The sequence below is a fragment of the Sceloporus occidentalis genome, unplaced genomic scaffold (genome assembly GCF_023333645.1).
Source record: "Sceloporus occidentalis isolate IW3139 unplaced genomic scaffold, rSceOcc1.0.p SCAF_101, whole genome shotgun sequence".
NCBI lineage: Eukaryota > Metazoa > Chordata > Lepidosauria > Squamata > Phrynosomatidae > Sceloporus > Sceloporus occidentalis.
In genome coordinates this window covers 121,066-148,699 of record NW_028317081.1, presented here as the reverse complement: position 1 = coordinate 148,699, position 27,634 = coordinate 121,066, and the positions used below count along the sequence as shown (strand labels likewise).

Here is a 27,634-nt window from a genome sequence, read left to right as displayed (position 1 = left end):
GGAGGCAATGCTATATTAACTATCCGTCCTCATGTGAGTTTATCCATCATATCTTTTGCGATTGGCTTTTACACATAGTCAGTATCTGTTTCAGCACTTTCTGGACATCTTCATCCATTTGACCCTGAAGAGGGAGAAAAAAAAGTCATTATTATTCATGATAAATAAAATGCTTGTTAATATGCGTTAAAAAAGGTAAGAAATAAAAATCATTTTTTCTATTTATAAAAATGACCAGTAACAGTTTCAATAACTGATATATGGATATAAAGGATAGTCGACAAATGTGGAACTGAAACCCCTGTGAAATATAGCAATTGTAAACATAATTTTGGAGATCTATCCAATAAACCTATCAAATTTAATAGAATAGAGTTTAAAAAAATAACATCTACAGCCCAAGTCTCCCATTGTTTTATTTTATTTCGTTCCAATAAACTCCCTTTATCTGCAGACATGGAGGCCGCCATTGTTGTCACTCATGTGCTATTATCGGTGACGTTCCCTGAGCTGATTCGTTAAGTCAATGCTAATAACGTCAGTTCCTCCATAGAATTTCAGATGGGTACTTAAGACCAAGCCATTCTATTGCTTATGTGCGAAAAGGAAGACATTTTTCAGAATATATTTTACCTGAACTGCATATAGAAGATGCATCCTGTAAACTGACACAATATCCTGGTGTTGTTTCTTTGTCTCCTAAAATGAAATAATAAAAAAAATTTTTTTTAGTTTAAATGTATTCATGTATGCTTTTTATAAATAAAAAATAAAACCCAGACCTATTTGTAGTAAATAAGTGACTCGGTACAAAATGGTATAGTAACAGAATTCTAGAATGTTTATACATATATATTTATTTAGCTTATTGCACCCATTTGGTGGCAGCTGATTTTGGTTCTTGTGATGCTAAAAGCTCTGACATCATACTGTCAGCTGGTCAACATGGCTTGATATCAGGTTGTTTTAGGTGATTAAAAGAGTATAAACATAAAATGTGAAATACTGACGTGAAAAGACCTTGTAACCAAAAAACTGAGAAAAAAAACTATTATGCTATTCTTATGTAAAGGTATAGAGTTTTACTGTGTTCGCCACTGAAAGAGAGAGAGAGAGGGTAGATTTGGTAAAAATTATACCTTTATTGGGTAATTGACGTATAATGCATTGTATAATGCAAGATTTCCAGATTATCTAGGTCCCTTCTTTAGGCATTCAGGTATAATAATCCTGAAGAGACCTAGGTAGTCTTGAAAGCTTGCAATCCAATATACATCAATTAGAACACGATGGCGCTATATAAAACAATAAATAATTATAATGCTTTCCTTTTTTTATGTAAGGGAGAGTTAAAAGAGCTCTTTAATTCCCAGAATAAACACAGATCTGAGAATGCGTTCTTGAGAGAGCAAAAAAAAAAAAAGTTACGTCTAAGACGAACGTGACAATGTATCTGGATAAGAGTTTGGCGAGTCGGCCATAGGTTGGATTCCATAAGGAAAGTTCTCTCGTACATCAATACGGATGCCTGCAGGGACCATAAAGCTGAAGTAGAAGAGTTTGAGCTGGCTTGACTTTGGCTCTCTCTCCTCCTTTCTTCACGAGGCTGGTAGAACTGCAGCCTGAAGCAGCCGTAATCTGGCTAATAGCTTTGTCAGACGGGTCTCTGCGTGGTATATACGTACCGCCAGCTGGTTCTGCAGTTGCTTGACTTGTTGCTGCATGGCCTCCAGCTGTTGGCTCTGTCTCTTCGGAGTGCTTGACGAGAAGGACAGTTGAGAAAGGCTGTTTAGCGCTTCCTTCAATTTACTCACTTCTTTGGATAACTCGCTTATCTGCAAGTACACACCGCAACACGTTCTATTAATACAATCCTTGATGATGATATCAAGCCATGGCCTAGAAAATGCGGGTAAAATGTGCATGCAATCAACTATCTGCTTGTCTTAATTGTAAGGGAACTAAACAGTTAAACTTAACATAAAGCATTTGTATATATATATATATATATATAAATATATTCATTTATGATCGGTATCTTTTAGCATATACAGCACATGAAATATGCACTAACCCACCTTTTTATCTTTTTCTTCTTCTAATTTTGAAGTGTTTTGAGTAAATTTCTTTATTTCATTCAGCTCTTCCTGGGCTTTGTCATATTTCACCTGAAACCCGTCAATTTCTTGCTCTTTTGATCTAAGCTGTGACTGCAAACTTTCTTTTTCCCCCTTTAACTGCACAAGTTCCACTGCCACTTGTCCATTGTTCATAGATAACCTTTCTTTCTCCTTCATAAGGTCTGCTAACTCCGTCGACAAAGTGCTAATTTCTTCTTCTAGAGATGCCTGCCGTTGTTCAGAAGCTTTTCTAACGACCATTGTTTCCTGCGCGATGCACTTTTGCTCTTCCAGTTCTTCTTGTAAACGGCTGACATCAGATTCCTTGGAAGCGAGCTGCACTCGTAGCTCCTTTCTTTCCACTTCCATTTCGCCAAGAGTATTCTTTAAAGCATCAATAACCTTCACTTGCTCCGAAACCAGCGGCGAGTTCCCCATCTCCTTCTCTAGCTGTTTCAGCTGACACACTTCTTCTAGAGTCCTGGTGTGCTCCGACATGAGATCACCTAAGTCCTTCTCCACTTTCTCTTTGCTCTCTTTAATTTCTTGCACAATTTTGGCATGCTCGTCTTTCTGGATGAAGTCAAGCAGGAGATCCCGTGAAGCTTGCCTTGTCCTCTCAACTTCCACCTGGGCTTCGCTGTACAACAAAGACAGATCACTTACTTGTCTACTTAACTCTTCTATTCTTCGAGCCATGTCGTCCTTTACTTGTCTATCCTGTTCCTGGGTTGCCAACTGCTTCTGACTTTCTAATTCTTTCTGCCACTTCTCCAGTTCCTCTACTTTCTCTTGGTACATATCACTTAGTTTAACATTCTCTTGATTGATCTGTTCTATAAGAGCACGGTAAGACCTCTCCCTTTCCTCTTGCTGTTCCACAGACACCAGCTTGACCATGCTTTCCGTTACTGTATCCAGTTGATGTTTCAAATCTCTCAACTCCATCTCTTTCCTTTCATTTTCAGCTTGGGCATCCTTATACTCGCTCTTCAATGCTTCTAACTCTTCAAGTAGCAACAATCCCTCTTTACCTGTTCTAGCGTTCTCTTGTAATTCCTCCGATTCCTCAGGCACATCGTTTTTTTCCTGCGCACCTTCTAGGTTTTTATCTTCTAATCCATGAAGCTCATACTTTATCAACTCTGGAGGCTCTTCAAAAACCTCAGAATCAACAGACTGCCGAAAACTAGAAGAGACGGAATTCATCCGATCCTCCAACTTCTTCCTTTCCTCTTCCGATTGATTTAGCCGCCTTTGCAAGTCTTCCACAGCTTTCTCAAGGTGCTTCATTTTCAGTTCACTACTTGCTGTTTCGGGTTGGGAATCGAAAGAAACGTCGGAGTTCTCAGAAGTGACGGCGGGTGACTTTGCGTCTTGATTTTTGTAGAGAGACATGCTTAATTCAGCCTGTGTGGAGTGAAACGAGTCACAGCTAATATCCACCACGGGCTCATTGCTGACTTTCTCCTGAGAAAAAAGCATAGGGAATAAAGATTATGGCAAACACCTTTCAGCAAAAAAATGCTTCTTTTTGAATTACAATCCACCTCCTTTCCAATCATGGTTTCGTGGAGATGAGTATTTATTAAAAGTGCAGTTATACCGGAATATAACACTTTTGTAACCAAATGCATCATTTGCTGTATAATTCCCATTATCGCCTTATTACAAAATTTTCAGGGCATGCATAATAGCCATGTGACAGGAAAGGAGGCACCGACATGTGATTGTTCAGAAGAAAGAATAAAATGAAATCTGCAGAGGTTCACTTGCTAAACGTCCTAGAGAGGACAATTAATGCCTAATTGGAACAGCACCTTTAATAGGACAGAAAAAAAAATTGGTGATCAGCCTAAAATAAGATGGTGATTATCCATTGAAGTTGTGCAGCACAGTGAAGACAAACCAATGGCCCGCGGCCCACAATGGGCACGCCAAGCACTCTGTTGAGGAATACGACCAAGTTGCCGACTGACTGTTTCCAGAGATCATGGATCTCTTTCTAACCAGCCCAAAATTCTGCATTCTTCAGATTGCTGCATTTATCCGTCAACAAAATTATATATATATGTATCTACGTGTGTGTATATGTATTTGTGAGTATGTATGTGTAGATGTATATATATAAGTATGCATGTAAGTGAATGTGAGTATATGCTTGTGTTTGTTATGGGTTGTTTTTTTAATGGAAGGTGAAAACAACACTCACTACAACAGGAGCGCATGACACGTTGGCACTTTGAGGTCTGCAACTTCATCAAAATATGAAATATGTAAGTAATACATACACAATTTATATATTCTTTTTATGCAAGGACCTTTTCGGACTTTACGGACTGATTCAAAATTATAGTTTAAAGACAACGTGGATGTATGAAGTCCTCCTACTTACATCGGGTAAATTCAACAAAAACAATTCAACACAAGCCAAAAAGAAATGTCAACAGCATATGGCTCCTAAATCTAGGACAGGCCCAAAGACTTCCTAACGCCCGAGTCTTTATAGCAGGAAAAACGGGCAGACTAGATGGGCCTGACGATTCTTTCCTGCCATTAAATTCTCATTCAAGAATCTAAGGCTGCGTTTCTTAATGGGTCTTGTATTCTTCTGGGTACTGCTGGCGGGTCCAGAGACCTTCCGAACAAGGTCATAACTATATGATAGGAAACAAGGGGCACTCGATGAAGTAAAGTTGTTTACTGCTGTGTACTAGGGAATCCACTGAAAAACTCTGATTGGAGAACAGTATGGATACATACAACTTAAATACTTTTACTGTTCAGAACATACAGCATTACATACCTGCAACTTTTCTTGCAACTCCTTGTTTAATAAGGTGAGATCAGCAACCTTTGCTTGGAGTAATGAAACGGCGTCTTGATGCTCTGCTTCTGAGCTTACATCAAACAGGCTGTCATCCCCTGAAATTGAAAATCAATAAAAAGTCACATCCAGCGTGTCTACAAGAGACCCCTTCCGATAAACGAACGTTACTGAACCTGAATACTGTATCCTTCCCTTTAACTATACGTGCGCCTCTGTAATGTAGTCGGTGGGCCTGGACATGCTTTAACTTGTGTCTGTGGAATCCTTTTTTGTAGAATTTGACGTGAATGGCATATTTGCTGACCCCGTGCAGTTAAAAGCATGGGGTGGGGGTTCTGTCCTAGGGCAGGTTGTGACAATGTGTTCGGCAGAGCCGGATGACCGGTGTGATATAAACATGAAACCGTTCTCAACTTCGTGCCAGTGTATAGGAGTAGGTATCGGAATCCACGCATAGGAGTACAATACTAGAGGACTCTCCGATACACACGGCTCCAGGCTATCCTCACCTGTACTGTCACTCAGTCTGTCCTTATATTCCAGTCTGGAGGCAGCAGAGTCATCCTGAGAACGAAACAAAATTCAAAATGAGATTATTTATTCTGACTGTCTATCCTGGGCTAAATAAAAGAGAAATAAATTCTGCATCTAAAAGGCTTCGACAAACCAGTCAAGTGGCTCAAAAAACCCAACATTTTATATTCCATTTATTAATAGAGCAGCAGCGGATTTCATATTACAACAGAGGCAGCGAGGAGACACAACCTGACAACAAGATGAACGCACTTTACAACATACTAGTACAGGAGGAGACGAGGACCTTGGTCTTGTGAGCTTACAATCTATTCATTTAACATGTTACCGCTTGGTACGGTGGTTATGCCAGTAGTATACCTAAATTAAAAGTTACATTTTCTTTGTTCTGACATGTATTAAACATTACCTTGCTGGGTTGATCAGGGAAGAACACTTGCCCTTTTGGAGACAGTGGTGTGGATGTTGATGACAACGGGGTGGACATGTCACTTAGCTTGATAAAAATAAAGAATAAAATCAGTTAGCTGTCTTGTTTTTTTATTGGCTTTTTCAAGAACTTATCAGTAAGGCTAAACTCGTTGACATGTGTTAAATGCCCTGAACCCACCCGCCATGTTCCTCGCTCCTCTGTTAGTTTAGCGATATTGTATGATCCTGCCTTCCTGCTATCGGTTGTCTATCTTTGTGGAGCAGAGGAACGATCAAGATCATAAAAAATCCTTTGGAAACAACTAAAGTTGTCCCTTTTTAACTAATCCAAGAAAATATCTGGTAAAGACCCTTTGCTGCTCTTCTTCTAACCGATGTTACCTGTTCCTGTGTTAACTGGAACTTGAGTTATGGGTTCAGAATACCCAGCGGGGCTATCGCTGAAAGCATCACTTATCCTTTTGCGGTAAAATAAAACACAGATATACAGACAAACATTGACCCCGCATTGTATGCAGTAAAACGATACCTGGATACACAGACAATAAATATGTTTTACCTGTAAAGGACTGATAGGAGGTGGTGGCGGAGCTTTGCGCTTTTTTGGAGTCCCACTTCTCTCAGAACTTAATTTAGTGACTTGATCATGCTGGAAGTTTTATAGGCCAGAAAAATTGAGCTCTGTTAGTTGGGTTAGTAAAGATCAAGCAAGTTTCTAAACAGTTCTACAACTACTGGGCATATTTACTAAAGGGCCACATCACTGCTGCCTGAAAGTGCCGGCATTATCCCAGTGGGGTTTGGAAGCCCCATCAGTGGTACAAATGGTATGATGGGAATCTGCCACATTTAAACCCCCAAATGGTTCATTGTGTTTATTCGAAATACATAAGAAATAAAAACCCAAACCTAAACAGAAATGTTCACATGTATCCAAAACATTAAATTTCTACTAATCACAATTTACACCAGGTGTAAAATAATGCGGATATATTCAATAACGAATGGGATTTACGTATTTAGAAGGAACCGGTTACAAATGTCATCTACACATTATATAAATTTGTTGTATGTGCATCTCGTACAATAAAAAAATTAAAAATAATACCGCTTTTAATCTACAGCCCTGCAAACATTGGCTAGTACAATGTATAGAACAATGGTGAGATATAAAATGTAGTAGTAGATTATGTATAAATCGGATTAAATGTAATTCATCGGTCACAATGAGTTAGCAATCTTGATATATTTGGATCTGGAGTCTGGGACCATGAGTATACATCTCTAATTTTTTGAACGGTGATAATGGATAGACAACTTGGCATTCCCAATCATGCCACTGAGTGAAAGACCAGCTACGAGAAGAACGAGATGACAAGGACAGAAAATAACTTAATATCTTGCCCACAATGGCAGTCTAGACCTAAAACGCAAAGTACATTTCCTCTGCACGAGAGGACCAATGACCCAGATGGACATTGGCCTTGGTTGGCCTCATCAGTGAGGTATGGTTGTTATGCCTTTAAGCTCAATAAGGCGTTCTGTGTCTGGGGTATACTTTGTCTCTTGGAGAGATCCCCTAGAATTTTTCAAAAACTGGTATGAAAGTGGATCAGCCAAGAGGAGACAGCATGAAAAAGCTTGCGTTGCGTCTCGTTTGCTTAACACTGCAGCTGTGGCTACTACAAATCTCATGGCGCACATTGGCATTTACATACATCATGGCAACAGCAGAGTCTGCATCACTCAAACGTTAATAAATGAGTCTATACATGAGTTGGAAGTGTCAGAAAACATGTCCATGGCTACTTTGCCCTTCAGTAAATACGCCCCTTATATATCAGGTAACAGACGAGTACAGATTGGTGAGAAAGGGAAAGGTGCAGCTAGGCATCGGACTCAAATGTCCACAGAGTAGCTGCCATTTTTAAATGGTCCAAAGTGCTTGTGGGGGCCCAACAGCAAAGTGTACAATGTGTATGTGAAAAGGAGATGTCTTCATTACATGCAGTATTGGATACAGACATTTCTATATTCTAATATTAAAGATGGAAAGAGAAAGGATCTTGGTTATCTTCAGTCGCAGAAATAATATGGAATAACTCTAAAAGAGTAAGCTTATCACTAAGGAAAATACTTTTTAAAGTGTAAATAAACCCAGAATTATTTTAATTAAAATAATTTTCTCTTAGCAAAAAGAAGTACCTGGACTGGCTTTGTTGGGGTCTTCATGCCTGTACAAAAGAAATAAAATGATTGAATTGACAGAGCTAGAAATGATTCCAATATATTTTCTAATTCGAATCGACTCCTGTTTGAATAAGCCGATTTGCCATATGCCTTGCATGTTGCATTATGAATCAAACACCATATCCTAGACATGGCATGTAATCCTACTGATACCTAGTGGCGAGCTGAGGCGGATGTGGTGGGTCACATCACCTGGGCTCCCTAGTAGCCGATGTGCTCTGCGGCGGCACATAAAGGGTTATATGACCCTGCGGTGGTGATGTGTAAATTAATCTGAAGATAGGCTGTGTACAAAGTAAGTGAGAGAGTGTGTGCTAGCATATGGTGTTAGAGTAAGTGTGGGTTTTAGTGTATGGTGTTAGAGAGAGTGTATGTGTGTTGGTTATAGAAAGGAGACAAAGAAAGCCGGCACCCAGGTGCTACTAACCTTAGGCCTATCCCTGCTGATACCCCTCTGAAAACCATGAACACAGTAAACCCAGCTCACTTGCAGCTGCAGTAATGTGATTTATTTCAATGCTTTGATGTTTCCTGAGAAATACTAACACTTTACGTGCCTCTATCGTGGAATAAATAAAAGTCACTGAACATTTCTGCAGCTGTGCTGGGTTTCTCGTGTTCCCCTTATAATGGCAGGGAGGTTGATTGAATGGAATGACACAGAAAACAACATTTGTTTTGGTCGTCAAAAACCATAATAATGAGAAGACAATGTGATGTAAGTCCGGGTCTGTCATAGTCCAGTCTCTGGTGAGATCTGCTGAGCAAACGTAAAATGAAGACTGCCACGCATACCTGATTCTTGGCTGAGCTTGGACAGAAGGAGGTTGACGATCTTCGAATTTCCGGACACTCTAGAATAATGAAGAGCGTCATGTCCTAGAACATCTGTTGCCTTGAGGTCGGCCCCCATATGCACTAAGATGTCCACCATATTGAGGTTACCAGACTCACATGCCAAAATTAATGGAGTCCTAGGAAGGAGAAAACCAACAGATTGGTCCAATGAAACGTTCTAATAATTTTGATAATTTTAGCTGGAGAACAAAGAAACATTTAATTGTGCTGATTTATATCCCTATTGATAAATGTGATCTGTAGCCCTGGGATTTGTGTCAGGTAGGCCCTAGTGTGCCTTCGGGCTGGCCGACAGTGCGGCTGCGCAATAACATGGTTTTGTGAGATAGTGGAGGATTTCAAGTGCGTTCCATGAAATTATTGATCATTGAAAATATTTAGTTTAATAGTTTACGTCAGGGATCCGCGGAAAAACTAACATTATCTCATCAATCTTTAAGAAAAAAAAAAAGGTTTGGCACAACATTGTGTATAGTTTGTTTGGGGAGGTGTAACAATGGATTTCATTAAGTGTACAAAGCCTGAAGCGTTTAACTTGAAGAGGACAATATCTGAAAATGGTCCGAGGCAGGCAGCAACAAGCTTGTGATGGGGCTTTTCACAAAATGCCTCCAAGGCACCAGTGACTCCCGCAAGCACTGGAAGGTATCTGCACATACGTGGACACTCAAACTACGGACTATCTCCCCAGCAAAGTCCATGAAGAATTTGGGGTACGACCATTGGTGGTCAAGTTGTATGGAATAGAGGCACTTTCACCACGATCCATCCAGTGGTGGTGCTGCCTCCGCGATTGAATTTGCCAGAATACATCGTTACTGACTGTGTAGATCGGCAATTTTACCCAAAAAGACTTGCGCAGATTTTACCACTACCAAAAAAATCCTTTTTTGCGTTCCTCAAAAAGTTGACAAGATGTCTCATCTTCAAAGAATGCAAGAGATGTAGATTTCAGGAGCTAATGTGATCTCTTATACCATTAGTGAAAATCTTTTCAAACAACCATTAATCTACCAACCTGCAGTATTATCCTCAAACACATACCCCAACCTAAATTCTTCTTCAATGAGATAATGTCAAGCTATGAGTACAGCACTGAAACAATCTGACCTTTATCTACGGGATGCGCTTACGTGGAGTAAGAGTGTTACTATTCTGCGGAATGCCGGCTAAACCTTCTGTCTCATATACACCATGATATTTAATTGTGATCATGTAATTCATTTAGCTAATTACTATGGCAGACCTAGGCAAAGTCCATTAAAAGGACAGTCCTTGAAAGGTAGATATAGCGCTACCAGATATACCCACATGGTGCTCCTCATCGATGTACATTACTTGATACCATGCATGTAGACGCTACCAAAAACTACCCCATCTCAATCCATCCACAGAACCCTGCTAGATAATCTAACATGAAATGAAAAGGACGGGCCAAGGAGCTCCACATAGTGTGTGACATGTAGAGGTGAACAAGTCTTCCCATGTTGCGGCAAAGAGCCGAGCCGGGCCACAGGCTTGGTTCGTCAATCCATGCGCGAGCCGAGCAAGGCGCCCATGCAGCACATGAAGAGCCCTGACACAAGATCCTGCCAACTGCAGCCACGCATCTAAATAACATTTTCCTTGTAAGCAGAAGTGTTATGTTAATAAAAATAATAATACATTCTTATTAATTCATTTATTTAGTTTCATTCAATTGGTTAAATTTAAATATGCTAATGACTGTCATTCATGGTGATTGTCTAGAATGTTGTTTTTTTACCCTCTGTCTCTTTACTTTCCGTTGTAAAAATGTGATGTCATAAAGTATGAAAAACGCTATTAATTCTGTAGACTACAGGTGGGTGCGTTGTTTTAATAGATTATTATTGGGATTTATTTGCTGTGTGCCTTGTACATCAGTCCCTATCAGCAGAAATATATCATTGTGTTGGCAGAGACATTTCTCATTCATCACTAACAGAGTCAAGAATGTTGCCTTTAATAATCTACTAATCACATGTAAATTCTGCTTCCACGATGAGTTCATAGAACTCTGTTAACGCTGTATAACTTTGACAGATGACATGCTTTAGTACAGTATTTTAAACCAGCTATAGTAATTTAGATTTCCTAAACTTGCTACAGTAATTTAGATATTTTTATACCCTGACATTTCTTTTAGAAGACGAGGATGGCCTTACTTTACAAAATGACTAGCAGAGCAGAACATAAGACATGCGCCTTTGAGTGTGTATGTGTGTGTGGGGTCCATTGGGCATTCCTGCCAACAGTCCCAAACATTCAACAACAGTCCTGACAAATAGGTAGATGTCCAGGCTCTCAGCTGTTCCTGCTAATGTCCCACATAGCAGCTTAGCATACACAGGTCTGGAACATTCGGGGAAAAGCATGTCATTTGGGCAAAGTGTGACTTAATTGAGTGGCAGAATAATGTGTAACATTGTATTTGATCTACGGACCATTAATGGAATGTTGGTAGATATTCATTAGGTGACCAGGACAGGGGGCTTAACAGGTGCGCCAGCCAATCACACCTTTGGCTCATACTCAACCCATACTCCCTATTTCTGGGGTGCATCCACCATGCATAGTTTCGTGTGGCTACTGCAGGGAATTAAAATTTAAGGGTGCCAGATGACTGCGAGCAGGTGCCATTCTGTTCAGAGATAGCAGATACAATTTTCCCTTTTGACATTTTTTTATATAAAATTTGTTCTTTAGCGATATTAATCCAAAGATTTGTCTAAACCTTCTCTGAGTATTTACCTTCCATTCTTGTCCTTCAAATTAATGTCAGCTTTGTGATCCAAGAGATACTTCAACACTTCTGTATGTCCATGTAAAATCGATATGAGCAGAGGGGTATTTCCTTCCTGTAAGACAAATACAGCTTATGAAGAGTTCTACAGAGCATGTGCAAGAAGTCTACGTAGGAATGCTTCCTGTTCTCATTCAAGGCAGCTGGGGGAGGAGCTCAATGACACAGAAGTTTCATTCTCTAACTTTAATCGGTGGTGTTTTCTGGCCTAGATTGCCTAGGCAATGCCTCTTACAGAATTCCACTGAAGCTAGGCTACTCTTCGATAGTAGAAAAATAGCTCTTTTTGACTTCATCAAAAATGTATGTGTGGGGGCCACACTAATTTTTAATTGTTATTATTATTTTTTGTTTTAACTAGAGCCATCATATTCCGTAGCGCTGTGCAATGGGTTAACAGGACATAACAAGTAGTATATAACCTAACAATTTGACTTACAGAACAACAGGCGAGGAGGGCCCTGCTCAAACGAGCTTACAATCTAGAGGGATTTAGGGTGTATTATACAAGAGGTAAAAGTGTAATTGTTAGAATTGTTAGGCATTAACTCTATGAAGGGCTGTGTTGAGTCGGCACCGTCCCCCATAGTTTCCTTCCTACCGGGATATGACGTCACATCCCAACACACACTATGAAGGACGGTGACGTGGAGGGGGCAGTAGGCAGTGCTGCCCTAGGCCTAACCTTACACCTTAGGTTATCTCTTAAAATATTAGTTTACGGCTCATTTTAATATTTGTAGCACAACAAATAATTGATAATTTCACACAAATTCTCCAAACTTCTCCAAGTTAAAAAAAAATGTGCCAGAATATTAAAGCAAACAAGTGGAGACAGCCCTCCACGGTAGAGGGCATTGAAATAATAAAATACATGTATGACAATATTGACATGTCTAAGACTTTCACATAAGAACACAAAGTATGTCACTTTTTTATTAACAAATTTAAAGGGTCAGTAATATTACTGTTGGCCTCCATGCGGCCAACCGGCCATCAAGCAAAATGGGCAAACCCAAGAGACAGAGACAAGTTTGGGAACTTCACCGGGAAGGCTAGGTCACACTTTATTATTATTATTATCTTTTATGTATTAAGCGCCAACAACTTAGGCAGCGCTGTACAATTACAATGGGGCCGTTATCACACACATGACAAATATGCATTAATACATAGATATACATCAGGAGATGAGAACCTGGCCCATAAGCTGCCATCTAGCCATTTAGTGCTTTTATACAAAGTTCTTGGCAGGAATGGTGGGCTTTTGAGTCTTGCTCCTGACATTACAATCTACTTGAAACAATAGGGAGTGAGTATGACCAAACTCTGCTCCCATGCCCTGAGACTGAAGACACTGACCCGGAGACTCCAGATGAAACCCAGCCAGGTCTCGGGTACGGGACGGAAAAACTTACAGATCTTATATCGTGAACCCCCCCCCCAAAACCGAGATGCCTGTCCCTTTAAATCAGCCGTACTGACACAACAAGACACAAGGTCCTCAGAGCACGAAGGGAACGGAATATGATTCAAGAATGAGCCAGGGGGGCGAGGAGCGGTTCCAGGTCCTTTGGGGATTCTCTGAAGTGCATTTTAATCCACGACATGTGCCGGGTTAGTCAGCAGTCGGCTCTGCTGCGGTCTCGCCTCCCGCAAGAATTGCCTCAACGGACGAGAAGCGCTGCCTGATATTACAGGATTATGTTTGCTGCGGTAACAATTTATTTTTACTTAATTATTAGGTTTTTCATTCACGAGGCAGGGAAGCCACTATTGTGTATAATTCTACACCAAGAACTCAGTGTTATGCCCTCGAACAGATGTTTTATATATAATGTCATTGTCTTTATAAATTTATAGCATCCATCATCTAAAAATAAGTTTTTTGTAGATTTTTTCAATCCTCCAGAGAACAGAATAAGATGTCAGATCTACATCAAGTTCCACTTCGCTGTTTATCCAGAAGAAAGCAAAAAAAAATAAATATCTACTACTGGAACGATTTCCAAATGTGCCTCAAAAAAGGGGATACATTCCTACTTAACTGCTAAATGGCATCTGATCAGAATAAACATTAATATTTTAGAGCTTTTCGATCCAACAAGAAATCTAATTGCCTTTCGGAGTCAAGAAGGAATTTTTTCCCCTAAGTGGCAATTTTTTTTAAAAAAAAGCTTATTGGGGTTTTTGGCTTCTTTTTCTATCAAAATCAGGAAGGACAGAAGGGTTGACTTAATGGACATAAGTCTTTTTCATCCCAAAGTTCTCTGTTTCTAATAGGTTGGTAAAGCCTCACGTCCCTCGTGTCTTAGCTATTCCTCTAATGACCCCCCCCTTAAACAAACCTATCCCTCGTCAGCCGTTTGAAGTGTTGGGAGACGTGTCCCTGGTCGAGAGATTAATGTATACGCTTAATACACGGTACAAGATTGCCGCAAACAAAAAGATTAAGGTGGGAACGTAATCACGCGATTTAATAGTCACTAACGAAAGACAGGAGGGTCAGACGCAGAACGCGGTAACGTTATAGTTACTGGTAATGAAATCACCGCGGGGGGCTAGAGTCTGGCGGTCTAAATGCATTTGTCATCCAGACGATAAGAGATTATCTTCCGCACGCTGCCAGACTTTTAATGAAACATTTTCCTTGTACTCCTTAAAACTGCCATTTATTATGTATTGTTTTAAATAGCGCCCTCCTATTCCGCGGCGCTGTACAACGGGTGCATTTAATGAAACTCGTGCTTATTTTTTGGCTACAATAGGGAATAGTGTCTAAAGTGTTGTGCACAATACAGCGGCACAGTATATCTCAACAAAGCAAATATCCCACTAATTAATACAATTAAATACAACAAATGATAAAAAAGCTCAGTAGGTGACGGGTCATCCGCGATAAAATGTGAGTAACAAACTAGTCCCACGGCTTGAAAGCCCTTTGTTGCTTTTTATTTCACCTGGATTTATTTATTTTTAACAACTAGTTATTTTTTTAATATTTTATCTCTTACAAATAATGATGAAATAATAATAATAATACAGGCAGGAAAGATAGATTCTTGCCTAATAGATAAGGTCTAATAAGAGTTAAACCTTAAAATAATGGAAAATTATTAAGTGATCAGCAAAAAGTAGGCCATGGGATTTCCTGCCGGATGAACAGTTAATCTCCGGTACACAAGCTTTTAAGCTGAAACATTTCTTTCGGATACCCGGAACAGTTTTCTAAATCATCAAGAAATAACTACTCGTTAATCCACCGGGCCCTAGTGATTCTCAGCTATCACACACGACCGATAAAGCAGTAAACAGTCGTGAGATACTCATTGTACAGCGCTACGGAATTTAATGGCGCTATATAAAACAATAAATAATAATAATAAAACCCGGTGCGATGGCCAATGAAATCCGGTATCAGAGGTATTCTTTCTAAATACCGTTGTACAGCGCTGCGGAATATGCCAAGTGTGTTCTCTCTTGATATGTTCTGCAGCAGTACTTAGTTATATACTTATTAATTATAATACATTTAAATAAAGTACATAACCTTAAGTCAATATGTTCTTACCGCATCCTTCACATTAAGGGGGCATCTCTGCTCTGTCAGGAGTTGCAGTGCTGGTATTGAGCCATTGGCAACTGAAAAGCAAGAGTATTAGATCAGAACAGCAGGGATCTCTACCATGCAAGGGTATTTCCAAGGAGAAACAAGAGGTCATAATCTAAAACTAGGGGGTCAGAGGTTTCGATGTAATGTAAGAAAGTTTTACTTTACTGAGAGGGTGGTAGATAAGTGGATCAGTCTCCCAGCGGAAATGGTAGAGGTTAATACAGCAAGGGGATTTAAACAGGCATGGGAAAGGCATATGGCTCCCGAATTTAAGATAAGACCAAGGACTGTTTCCATTGGGGGGTGGGGTATCAGTGAAACCAGTGGTGGGTCCTTGTAGAGGCATTGAGAGGACCTGGGTCTTTAACTCTTGATTGACAATATTTATATTTTATCCGAGTAACTTGACACAAGGGCAATGGGATGCATGTGCACCATTTCTATTTTTTTGTTAGAATAGCTACTTAAATAATTAAAATAGATTATTTTTACTTAAGGCATGCTAATAATTAAGCAGAAATGATAATAAATATATATATATATATATAAGTAATATAAATCTGGACATTCTAGAATAGCGCCCCTGGGGACGAATACTGGGGCACTAGACTGATCCCCCAGAAGAACTATATAATATATTAAAGCATACAAAGCAGCGTTAAGTTTTCATGGCAAAGAGCAAGAAACAGAATAGAAAGAAATGAAATTTTACCTGCGTAGTGTAGCGGGGTCTTCCCAGCCACATCTGTGCAGTCAACTGGGGTCTTTGACTAGAGTTTAAAGAGGAAAAAATAAATAAATGGTTTATATATAAATATCTAATAATGTATTTAATAAATATATTACATATAATAATATATTGAATTATTACATTTTATCAAAACAGGAAAAAAATTTATTTAAAATTCCCACAATCACTATTCTATGCCTGTACGGTGACGCAGCGGCTTAGAAACACTCTCTATAACCGTAAAGGAATGCGAGCGACCTTTAGACCCTGATTTCCTGAATGGTGAAAACACGCTCGGAATTTGGCCATTCTTTGAAGGGTCAGAAGCAGTGTATCCGTCTAAATCAATCTAGAGATCAATCTACATGTGATCAGCGCTGACGAAAGACGGTGAAACCCCCATCACTCTCAGGTTCACACGCGCCAGATTCACCCAACAGTGCCCCGGTGCCAGGTAATAAAGGATATGGACTCCAAGTCATATGGGGGCAGATTATAAAATACCCCGCTGCCACATCAAGCGGAAGGGATGTTAACCCTTTGAGAGTCATTAGGATGCACTGCATTGATTTTTCATCCTTTCATCCGTCTGTGTCCAATTAACCATATTTCAACTACTTTGGTACAAATAATGAAAAATACACATTTCTAATAAATTAATTGAATTATTTTAATTATTTTCTTTGAGGGGGCAGCCATGTATTCTGACGTAGGTTAGTGACCACATCGGCCATGTTTTCCACAACACATATAATTTTTACATATTGATGACCAGCCCAGATAAAAAGCTGCCCTGCGGTATGGGGGGTGTTTAACTGACTAATTGGTTCCCTTCCATAAGTCTATACATCACACATACTGCAGAGCAGCATATTATCTGGGCTGGTCAGCAATATGTAAAAATTATGTGTGTCCCGGAAAACATGGCCGATGTGGTTACTCTAGTGTAGGCTGACTAGGCCTCAGCGGATGTTCCCGCCAACATCAGCGGGCGCTCCCTCCATGTAAAAGACACAGAATATTCAACCGCATACAATACCGCATGCTTTTCCTTGGAATATTAACCCAATTCAAACAAAATAAAAATAACGGCGATAGTAATGGATATCTATTCTCACCTGCAGGAGTTTCTTTGCACAGTCTAAATGGTTATTCAAAATAGCCAAATGCAAAGCAGTGCGGCCTGTAGAAAAATGAAACAAAATACAAAATTAGTTAAATGGAAACTCAATGTGTTAATAGAAATAAGCGGAGCCGGCACAACCTTCACATTACTAGGCACCCTACCGACCGTACATATATTACATGTACAGAAAACAAAATGGTGGCAGTTCCTCTGTGGGATTTCTCCATGAAACCAATTATACAGGGCGTCTCTAGCAAACGCTATATACGGATATTTCATATTTACTAAACTTAGCTTTGTAACTCAGTCTAGTGAGTTTTAACAGACCCCAAATTTGATACCATTGTTAAAGAGGGATGACTAGGAAAAAAAATTATCAGCTGTCTGCTAAGGAGATAGCGTGACGTATTGGCACGCCTGGGAACTCTCCAGGTTTCGGCCAAAGACTCTGGGTAAAGCGCCGCTTCTCCGTGGAATGAAACGCTCCATTACCCCTCCAACCAGAATATTTTCTGCATGTGGAACTAGCCCAGTATGCAACATCAGCGGGACCACTTGTGACGTCAGCGGGACCCCCTACCTGCATCTCGAAAAGGGATGGAGCCTGGATGTTCCTAGGTTTGTGTATTGGCTATTCCACGACCTTGACAAATTTCTCCTTATGCCAGCTGTTATCGACCTATCATCTACCCAAATTGCTATTTACCCAAATAGAACAAAAGAAAAGTAGAATTCTTAACTCTTAGCTTACACGTGCACTTTACCTGCTGCATCTTGTGATGAGACATCAACGTTGTGAGCCAGTATTACCCTCAGACATTCCCCGTTCCCCTTCGCAGCAGCAAGATGGAAACTGCAAAAATCAGAAAAGATGTCTCAATATCACCCGATATCCCGACTTACAGCAGCTACTAGTCAATGGTAATAAGGAAATGGACCAGATAATGCTGGCTCTGCCACAGGCTGCCACTGTTCTCAACATGGAATGGACATTAAAGGTCTCCAAATAAATTACACAGACTATAGTAATTTAAATAACTTAAATTAGTTACACTGTAAAATGTTATAGTCACAGCTCCTCTTAACTTAATAACCATACCTAAAGTTTTACACTTCTCTCGAAAATCTTAAAACACCCTCACTGTATACACATATATACGTGTGTATATATGGAACAAAAAGTTTCAAAAAAAGAGATTTCATAGGAAAACCTTTTCACGAATGATATATTTTGGAAACTAGAAACATGCAAAATGTTCGAGGTACAAGACGCTCGCCTACAATGACCAGGAATGACCGTGCCTCACAATCTCCCTGAACCAATTGTTCTAAAATATTTGGAGCGTCTTATCCCAATGTATCAGGGAGCCTGCGGACAATGAACAGACACTTCAGCGAGTCGTTCCCGTCACTTAAAGACTTTTCCATTGTCTGTTTAGAGGAAAGAATTTGTGGTGTGCCTTGCGGTTACAAGAGGGCTTATCAAAAACTGTAAAAGACCTCCAGTAAGGAGCTGTAAGACGAGGATTAGGTTACGAAAAGAAAAAAAAATGCATTAAGGAAAGTTCCATAAAATACACCCTGATCAGCCAGACATGTGGTAGCTGTAACTGGTTTTCACAGGAGGTGTAGTTGTTTCCAAAAAAATATTTTGGAAAATAAAATCCAGCCTGGAAATCTCATCAATCGTGTTAATGTCTAAAGTATTTTTTTGGGGGGTCTTTGTTGCTTTCAAAAAGTTAGAAAAATGATCTGCAAAACCATTTGCCTGGGAGTGGAGATTAATCACCTAGAAGGAATTGTTCTTGTGGATTGCACATGTAGACCTCAAAACAAACCATGAATGTTGAAAGATGTTACATTTATGAGCACTCTTTTAAGCCATCTGATACAAAAACTCCACTTGTAGGGTCAGCTGCCAAGTAAGTCCAGGTCGGACGGAAACTTAACCTGCTGCTCTAGAAACTTCTATCTTTTGTCTATGGGAAAGCACGACTTACATAGTTGGTAGCCTGGAGCTCTAGTAGACGAACATCATGTGAAGAACATGTCCGTCTAGAAGAAGACCGAGCACAAAAATCTTCATATAAACCAAGTGGTCCAGGTAATAGACCGAGAACATACTAAGGGTTCCACCTCTAAGTGTTGACTAACCAGTTGATGGGCTGAAGGTCTCAACAAAAAATAAAATATTGGTGACCTGGTTATATACCAGACACATTCATGCAAAAAGAACAGAACTAAGGGCTAAGCACTACTAATGTTCAATTCCACCAACGACCCCTGTGGTTTTTGTGGGGAATTGTTGAAATGCCTGAAATGATGTTCCGATCTTGGCCGGCTAGTCACTGCGTAGCTAACGCTTCCCGAAGGTGTTGAAAAACGCTAGTGTTTTATTAACGAAAAAATCATCAAAAATGTTTGCCAGCTATGACATAAATTACAACATTTCAAATAGCCATTTCAAAGAGTTTGGGAGGTTTTTTTGTTTCGTTGGGTGTAGTCAGAGTTGTAGCTAAGGGGAAAAGCGTTACCATAATGTTTTATGTCCCGTTGTGACCTATTAATCACCATTTAGGCATTTAGAACAATAATACATTTTATTAACATAATATTAAAATATTTCCTGCTGTTTCCATACACATTATGGCGACTTTTAAGGCTGTAGAACACTGTGATACACCCAGAAAACCCCCCAAATATTCAGAGCTCCTACAAAACATGGACACGAGGATCGAGGGACACAGGCACTTGGGTCTTATAGAGGGACTGTCCCTCATAAACAGGTACAGATGGGAACTGTAATACGGTAATGACAAATTAAAATGGGAAGCCTACAATTTTCTTATGTAAATGTTTTACCTAAATAACAGCCGATTTGGTCTCCTCTCTGGGACAAATTCCTTAGTGTATGTACACGTATATTATTTTATATATATATATATATATATATATCTTATAGTGGTCAATTTTTGTTCCACAACAAGATGACACTTTCGGTGTCGTAGTTCCACAAACGTTGGAGGTCTACTTTTCGGACAGCTCTGTTCTAGGTCATCTAATGTCTTAGGCTAGATTTTCACGGAAGTTCTCAAGTACCCCATACTTTAGAGGAGTTCTTACATGGATGGCTAATGCACTACAGAAAACGTACAAATGCATTCAACGATTCCAACCCAAAGGGTCGGTTTAATGTTCCAATGCAGCCTCACGAAAAAGAATGCATATTAAAGTAGTTTGTAATTACTTTACTATCCATTAAACCTGTTAAAAAATAATTTAAGCTGTTAGAAGCTAATGACTAACCTTTACCGATCCCTTGACCCGCAGTTCCTTTAACCCCTTCGAGACAAAGGCTCAAGAACTACAATATAATGAACCCTCCTGCCAATCAGTGGCAGAAAAGTGTTCCTACTGAAATCAATCGGAGCGCTTTCTGTGCCTGCAAAACCACTCTATAGGCACTTGCAAAGCGGGCTACTTGGAAACTGAATGGGACCACTTAGCTGTCATATGTGTTTAAGCCTATAGGATGGCCGGAGGGTCCCTTAAAGAAATGGTGGTGGGGGCTCTTTATATCTTTGCTACAAAGCAAATAAAAGAAAACTATGTTACTGGATGTACAAGTATAATTTCTATGAATAGCTCCAGTGTTGCTGATATGCCAGGATTTCCACATCTGGGTAACTGATCCATAACCTCTCATATTTTTTTTAAATTGGAGGTTAGCCCACAGTTTCTCCAACATTCCAGACAATGTTGTTTTTTTTTCAATACTGCATAAAATGTGTAATCTTTTTCTTACCCGTTATGGTCATTTCAAATGTTCTCTATTAAAAACGACTACCAAATAAAACACACGGCAAGACGAAAGAAAAACAAAGAGGACGTATTTTATCAAATCTTTCGAATTTTACAAGTTTACAAAGATTTACTCCATAGACTTCCATTCCTCGGAATGTCTGACTTGGTGGTTAAGACCGAGCCAGTCTTTTCTTTTCCCACAGTATTTTTAAATATTTATATTAAATATAAATATTTAAAATATTCAAATATCTTAAAAAGCATATTCTCACTGATAGCAGTGATAACAAATATGTGTTTTGTGTTATTTATTTAGTGGAATGGAGGCATTATTTTCAGATTTTCTTTCCAGTTTTTATGTAACCTTTATGAAGCCTCCCCAATAGCCACCTCTGAATCAGTGCACAACCCATTTGGCAGTGAATAGTTCATAAAAATCTCTCCTAAAACCTGAAATATCTTTCTTGGGTAAAAAATGCTGACGGGGCCTATGTTTCCAGCACGCTAATTAACGATACCGATTGTTATAATTATGCCCGTGTAAACTGGTATTAACTACAAAAATCCAGATATGGCAGGTCTGCCAAAACCAAAAGCAAGGTTGTACTTTAAAACTGAAAGCCATGCATACCACCTGCGATATGTATTACTGTATTCACAGACGAATAATAAATATGGCTCTGTCCGACCGCAGCATCAAGGAACAATTGGTCCCATTGATGGACGCAGATAATATGCAACAAAAGTTGGGTTGAAGTGCTACTGTTAACAAAACATACTTTCAGTTTGCAAATCTATTTTGTCTGGTTGGTGATGGAAGTCGAAAGAGGTTCTGGGGAGGTCTTTTGTGGGTTTGGTTTTTTTTTAAGTTGATTTGTTGGGTTTTCGATGAATCCCTTGTAAAGTCTGGAGGTATTAGTAAAAACCATTTCCAACTCTTGGGATCAAACAACTAATACTAGAAACTAATACAGTTTAAATAATTGATCTGGGAGATACATGAAACTTAAAATAGTTCACCAAGGCCAGATTAAGGAGCTTTGGGCCATGGAGAAATTACACAGAAAGGGTCTCCTGGATTTCCTGCCTTTACTCACTCAGCACCATATGGAGACGGGTAGAGTGAGAAACACAAGAACCCATCTTCCAGTTCTTCATCTCTAAATGTTCCCCTCCATTAGTCCCTTAACCAGTAGCTCTTCTAATTCCTCTTTAGCTTGCATATGTCAGAAACTCATATACAATTCAGCTTTCCTCCATTCCTCATCTTCTTCAAATCGTCTCTTTACAGGGCCAAGTCATCCAAGTAACCTTGTCCATTACATATGATTAATATGGAACATCTAGCCAACAATGTTCTCACCAAATGGAATGTTCTCCACTCCCCCCCCCCTCCTATGCACCTTTCATTATTACATTTTATTTATACAACGCCAACAGATTCCATAGGGTTATCATGTTTTCCTTTATTATTGACATGGTCATAACCTACGGTATATGTTTGCTATTTGGTCTACGCCTGTAAAAACCAAGTCTCAAGTTGCTAGTTTTAGGATTGCAAAATGTGTTGCCAAATATAACTTTAAATTGCTTGTATGATCTAAAATAAGCACATTCATGACAAATGAAAACACTTTAGTGATTAATAGTCTTTTAACTGTGCCAAGTTTTTTTGACTGTCCAAGAAACCCATTGCAATATGCCCTATATTGAGTGTCGCCCGAATACCAGTGCTGATTAGTGTCAACTTACCTTACAAAAATATACACATACACTGCTAACGGCAATCATATGGAATGTTTGCAAAAAAAGGGAAATCACCCAATATGGAAGATAAATATGCACTCACAATGCTAATGTTACACAAATATATCCATACCAAAGAGGGAATTCATATACAAGTAGAGGTTGTGTATAATTTAGCACTCCTTCTTTTTAAGTATTCCACAAACTAGACAGGCCATTGAATGAAGCCCAACGTTTCTACTGCTGCGCTTAGTTACTAAATTCACAAAGCATGCGGAACAGCACTTTGTACATATTACAAACGTTGTAAATAGTACTGAATGATGAAACAATTAAATATGCCCGCTGGACATGGAAATTATTATCCGTTACATTAAAAGGATATAAAATACATCCTGCATGATTATTCCCATCTGCCCCAAAGTGGAAATGACTCTAATAAAGGTGCAGAGAACGTATTCCAGAAAGGATTAGATGTGAATCGCCTGCTACAGACGATATAACAGGCCAGGAAATCGAGAAGACTGTTCATTCCCCATACTATATCAGTTAGACAAGATGATGACTGATTAGAGCGCTGAACATCTATAGACACATTTCCCTGCGGAGTGGAATAAGTCCTAACATCAAGGATCAAAGAACATCTGTAAAATGTTAAAAACCCCTTTTAAATTAAATGACTTCATAACCTTTGATTATATTGAGTGGTTATGGAACTCACCGACCATGAGTACTTTTACTTGTGGTTTCCAAAGAAATGTGAACATCATATTGGAGTGTCAGAATTAGGAAGTTCAGTTATTTGATTACAATAGGGGTATTGGAATTTTAGGATGATCCTGTCTATACATAGGGCTGGGTTTCTGAAATCCAAAGAAATCTAAACACAATCTGGGTTAATTGTGCCAGACTCTTCCATAGGTATAGTAAGATAATTGTTTACAACTCAATAAAATGTCACTAATAAGATTTAAGAGAAAAAAACAATTAAAAAACAATTAAAACAAAACATCTATTCACTAAAGGGAGAGTTAGCACAAAGGTTTTGCAGGATAGTTTTGTTTCAGCTCCTTGACTTCACTATACATTATAAAGATCCAACCACAGTGATCTTCTGCTGTAGGAAGAGCTTGGCTGGCCCTGTATAATGTATAGTAAAATCAGCAAGATTTCTTGCATTATACAGGCCCAGCTCAACCCTTCTGGCTGGAGAAACTTGCCACTGCTGGCCCTTCATAATGAATAGTAATATGAGGGAGTTGAAAACATGACTAAACCCAATTATGAAGGGCCAACTCCAAGGAGCTTCTCCTACAAGAAGATTCTGGCTGGCCATGTAGTCAGGTTAAAAAATCAGGACAGATCCTTGAATAGATTTATAGTCCCTTTTCCCCATCTGCACTACTGATAATTGATAACTGCAAAAACATTTATTTTTTTTAAAAACAAATGTACATTAAATCGAAAGAAAGACCTTTTTTGGGGAAGAAGACACAAAAACAAAACAAAATATAATTTGGGTGAGAAACCTACGTGTTGGCAAAAGTCATCACAAAAGTGCTAAAAATGCTTCCATTCTTAACTGTAAAGCTGCCTCTGTTCTTAAGGAGTTCAACGTACTTTCCCTTTAAACACATGTTTTCCTTTGTAATTAGGGTCATTGACCCTTTACTGACCCCGAGGCCATTAGTAGTAGTCTATAGGGTAGGCTGTGGAAAGATTTATTCTTACTCTTAAATGGTTGTTCAGAGGGTAAGAGTTTAGTGTCTGTGATAAATCAAAGACATTTATATCTACACATAAATAAAAACATACATTTTATAGGAGACTTCCAGTGTGTGGCTCCTTTTAATGTTCATGGTGCCCCCTTTTGCAGCTTCCCCCCATATGCATTTGCCCCTTCCCCCACCCTGTGCTATTTTTCTTGAAGAAGGAGATATGTTTGGCCAGACATCAGCTCCAGACAACAAGCTAGATGCACAGTTATATCTTGCATGGACTTCAGTGGCTATTACTGCATGCAGATCAATGCAAGCAATTTTTGGGGAATTTAAAGTAGAAAATGAGATTTCTGTCTGATTTAACTCCTCCCCCAGCTTCCTCTACTGAAACCAGGGGGCATACCTCAGTATGCTTCTTACACATGCTCCCTAGAACACTCATTCTAGTCAACAGCCAATCACGTGTATGCTAACACTGAAGTTTTGCTAGCATACAGGCGATTGGCTGCTGCTTCATGAACCTCAACAGGAGTGCTACTGAGCATGTGCAAGATGTTAAGATGTTTTAAAGCTTGAGTAGAGGAAGCCAGGGGAGACAAAAGTCTAACCGAATTCTTGGCATTTTCAATCTATGATAACAAAACCAGAATTCAGATTATGATCAGTGACCAGAAAATGCAGAGATGATCAACAAAACTGCAAGGACAGGCACAACAACATTTAAATACATGTTTCAACGTCTCTAAACGTGATCTTTCACCAAACATGAATCACTGCAACTGCATATTGGGTAACGGGAGATAAGCCATAAGTATTGATTTCTTTACAGTCGTCGGAATTCTTTCCTTTTATTGCATAACACTCTTGCACTCCAAAGTTTAAATGCCATGACGTGCCTAAAAGGTCATTCTCGATCCATGCTTTTAACTTTGGGCCTCCTCGTCCCTGGAGCTTTTTCTTAGTCAGAATTATGACTTCAGCCAGCAAGCCCTTACTATCTAGATCATATGACTCAGAAAAAACTTCTCTACAGAACAAAAAGTAGAGAGGCCGATCTTCTGAAAGTTCAATACGATCTCTGCCTGATTACTTTAGAAAATGCACTCGTTGACCTTTCTTGAAACAAGGAAGCATTTTTACCCCAGAACATATTAAATACCCCTACAGAGGGGCTCAAGATAACTGCTCTTCCATGCCAGCAACACTCAGGCTCACAATGGATTCGGAATGTTCATCTTTCTAGGGTTTTTTTTTTTCCTAGAAAACTTGTGATGCAGCTGTAAGAGTTCATGATGTCATCGCCTAACACAGTACAGAATAAAAAGCTTTAGGAAACATGCAGAAAAACTCTATTTAAGAAAAGGCCTATGGATTGAATAGCAAATATCCCGGTGACAAGATGGCAACTCAATACAATATGAATTGTGAATTATGGAACGTCAACCCTGGCAAGAATGGCTCAGTTGGCCACAGGTAAATCTGTGAAAAATCTCAATTATTTATCTATACACTACACAGGGCCAACACCACCCTCCATGCAGGCAGATCTAGCCAAAGTTTATTATTTGTTATTATATTATGATATTTTAAGACAAAATAATGGCGTAGAGCGCAGCTACACAGTTCCATTCTTGTGAACAGGCCATGATTTTTGGATATCCTATTTTTGGCATCTCATTTAATAAAATCATCAAATTACTTGTTTTTAACCAGAGACCCACAAATTCCCGGCCTGTTTGCAGCCCTCGAGGTTGAAGTTGTGCATCTCTGGAGCCGAGGATAGTTAAGAAGCAGGCTTGAGATGTCGGTATCTGACATGGCAGACACTTACAATGCTTTACGGAACTAATATGAATAAAATGCTCTTTAGAGAGACTGGTAACACTGGTTTAAATGCAAAGTATTAACATTTTTGTGGCCAGTCTACGGTTGACTGAACAGAACCTACACATTTAACCGTGACCTCCATTTAGATCCACACACTAGAGTTCAAACATTTAACTACTCAAGCGTGTAACAATGTCCACATGTTTGTTTCTTTCTCCAGAATTCTTCAGAAACAAAAAAATAGGAATATACACAAAATAGCTGCACCCTGGGGTGTGCAGGAGAGGGCTAAAGAAAAAGGGAATTGCTGAGGATTTGCACGGGAGACTAATTCCCAGCGATGTATATTAATGTCCAGCTACTTGCTTCTCTATGGCCATGAAATATGCAATTATCACATGCAAATATCTGGTGGGATTACGTGATGAGACACCCACAAAACAAAGGGCAAAGAAGCTTCTTCTCAAAAACTTGTAATGGATTAAAAATGGATTATAGGATCCAAGTGTATGGAATATGATGGCGATATATAAAACAATAAATAATAATAATAAAAAATAACACAAGAAACCAACATGACCACAAGCTATTGTATGTATCGCAGTATATTCTGCAAACAATCTTGGTGCATCCTATATATTTATATATAATCCTATATAAATAAATATATCTATCTATATCTATATATCTATATATATATATATATATATATATAAACATACATACATACATATATAGAGAGAGAGAGACATCATCATGAGTCTTCCCACAGTCAAATCCACAGCACCGTGCAACACAAACAGAAGGACACAAGTACGATGGGAACTTACGCAGTCTTGCCCTCGCTGTCTAATTTCGTGGCAACCACCCCTTTCTTTCCCAGCAACGCGGCTACTTTGTCAGCTTCCCCGTGGTCCACAGCCTGAAGAAGACGATCATCATTCTTGCTCCACTCGTTAGTCTGCGGAAGAGAAAATAAATACATCCCGTTATTAGCAGGCCCTTTTGTCTTGTGTGAAGGCCAAGGACAATGTTGCAGTACCTGGTGTCCCATACAGATCCCTATACTAACAGGGAAATTAGCAACCAGGTAGTACATGGTAAGATTTAGCCGTAACTAGACAAGTTTTCTGATGGTCACACTGTGCGTACGATCAGCTCCGGAATTGCTCTCGCACTCTGCTTTAATGCATTGAAGACCACTCAGAGAAATCATTAT

At 39.3% G+C, this 27,634-nt stretch overlaps 1 protein-coding gene across 1 annotated transcript; it reads right to left on the bottom strand.

Annotated features, from left to right (window-relative positions):
- Positions 1-46: 46 nt before the first annotated feature.
- Positions 47-27,514, bottom strand: LOC149283757 (ankycorbin-like). The gene is made up of 17 exons (XM_089497279.1): positions 27,458-27,514; positions 27,246-27,376; positions 18,082-18,170; positions 17,310-17,374; positions 16,174-16,231; positions 15,420-15,490; positions 11,797-11,903; positions 8,962-9,140; positions 8,122-8,150; positions 6,476-6,565; positions 5,894-5,980; positions 5,460-5,514; positions 4,927-5,045; positions 2,079-3,590; positions 1,686-1,835; positions 634-699; positions 47-124 (listed from the first exon to the last, which is right to left on the bottom strand). The coding sequence occupies exons 1-17, from the start codon at positions 27,512-27,514 to the stop codon at positions 47-49; spliced, it is 2,943 nt and encodes a 980-aa protein (XP_089353405.1).
- Between the last annotated feature and the right edge of the window lie 120 nt (positions 27,515-27,634).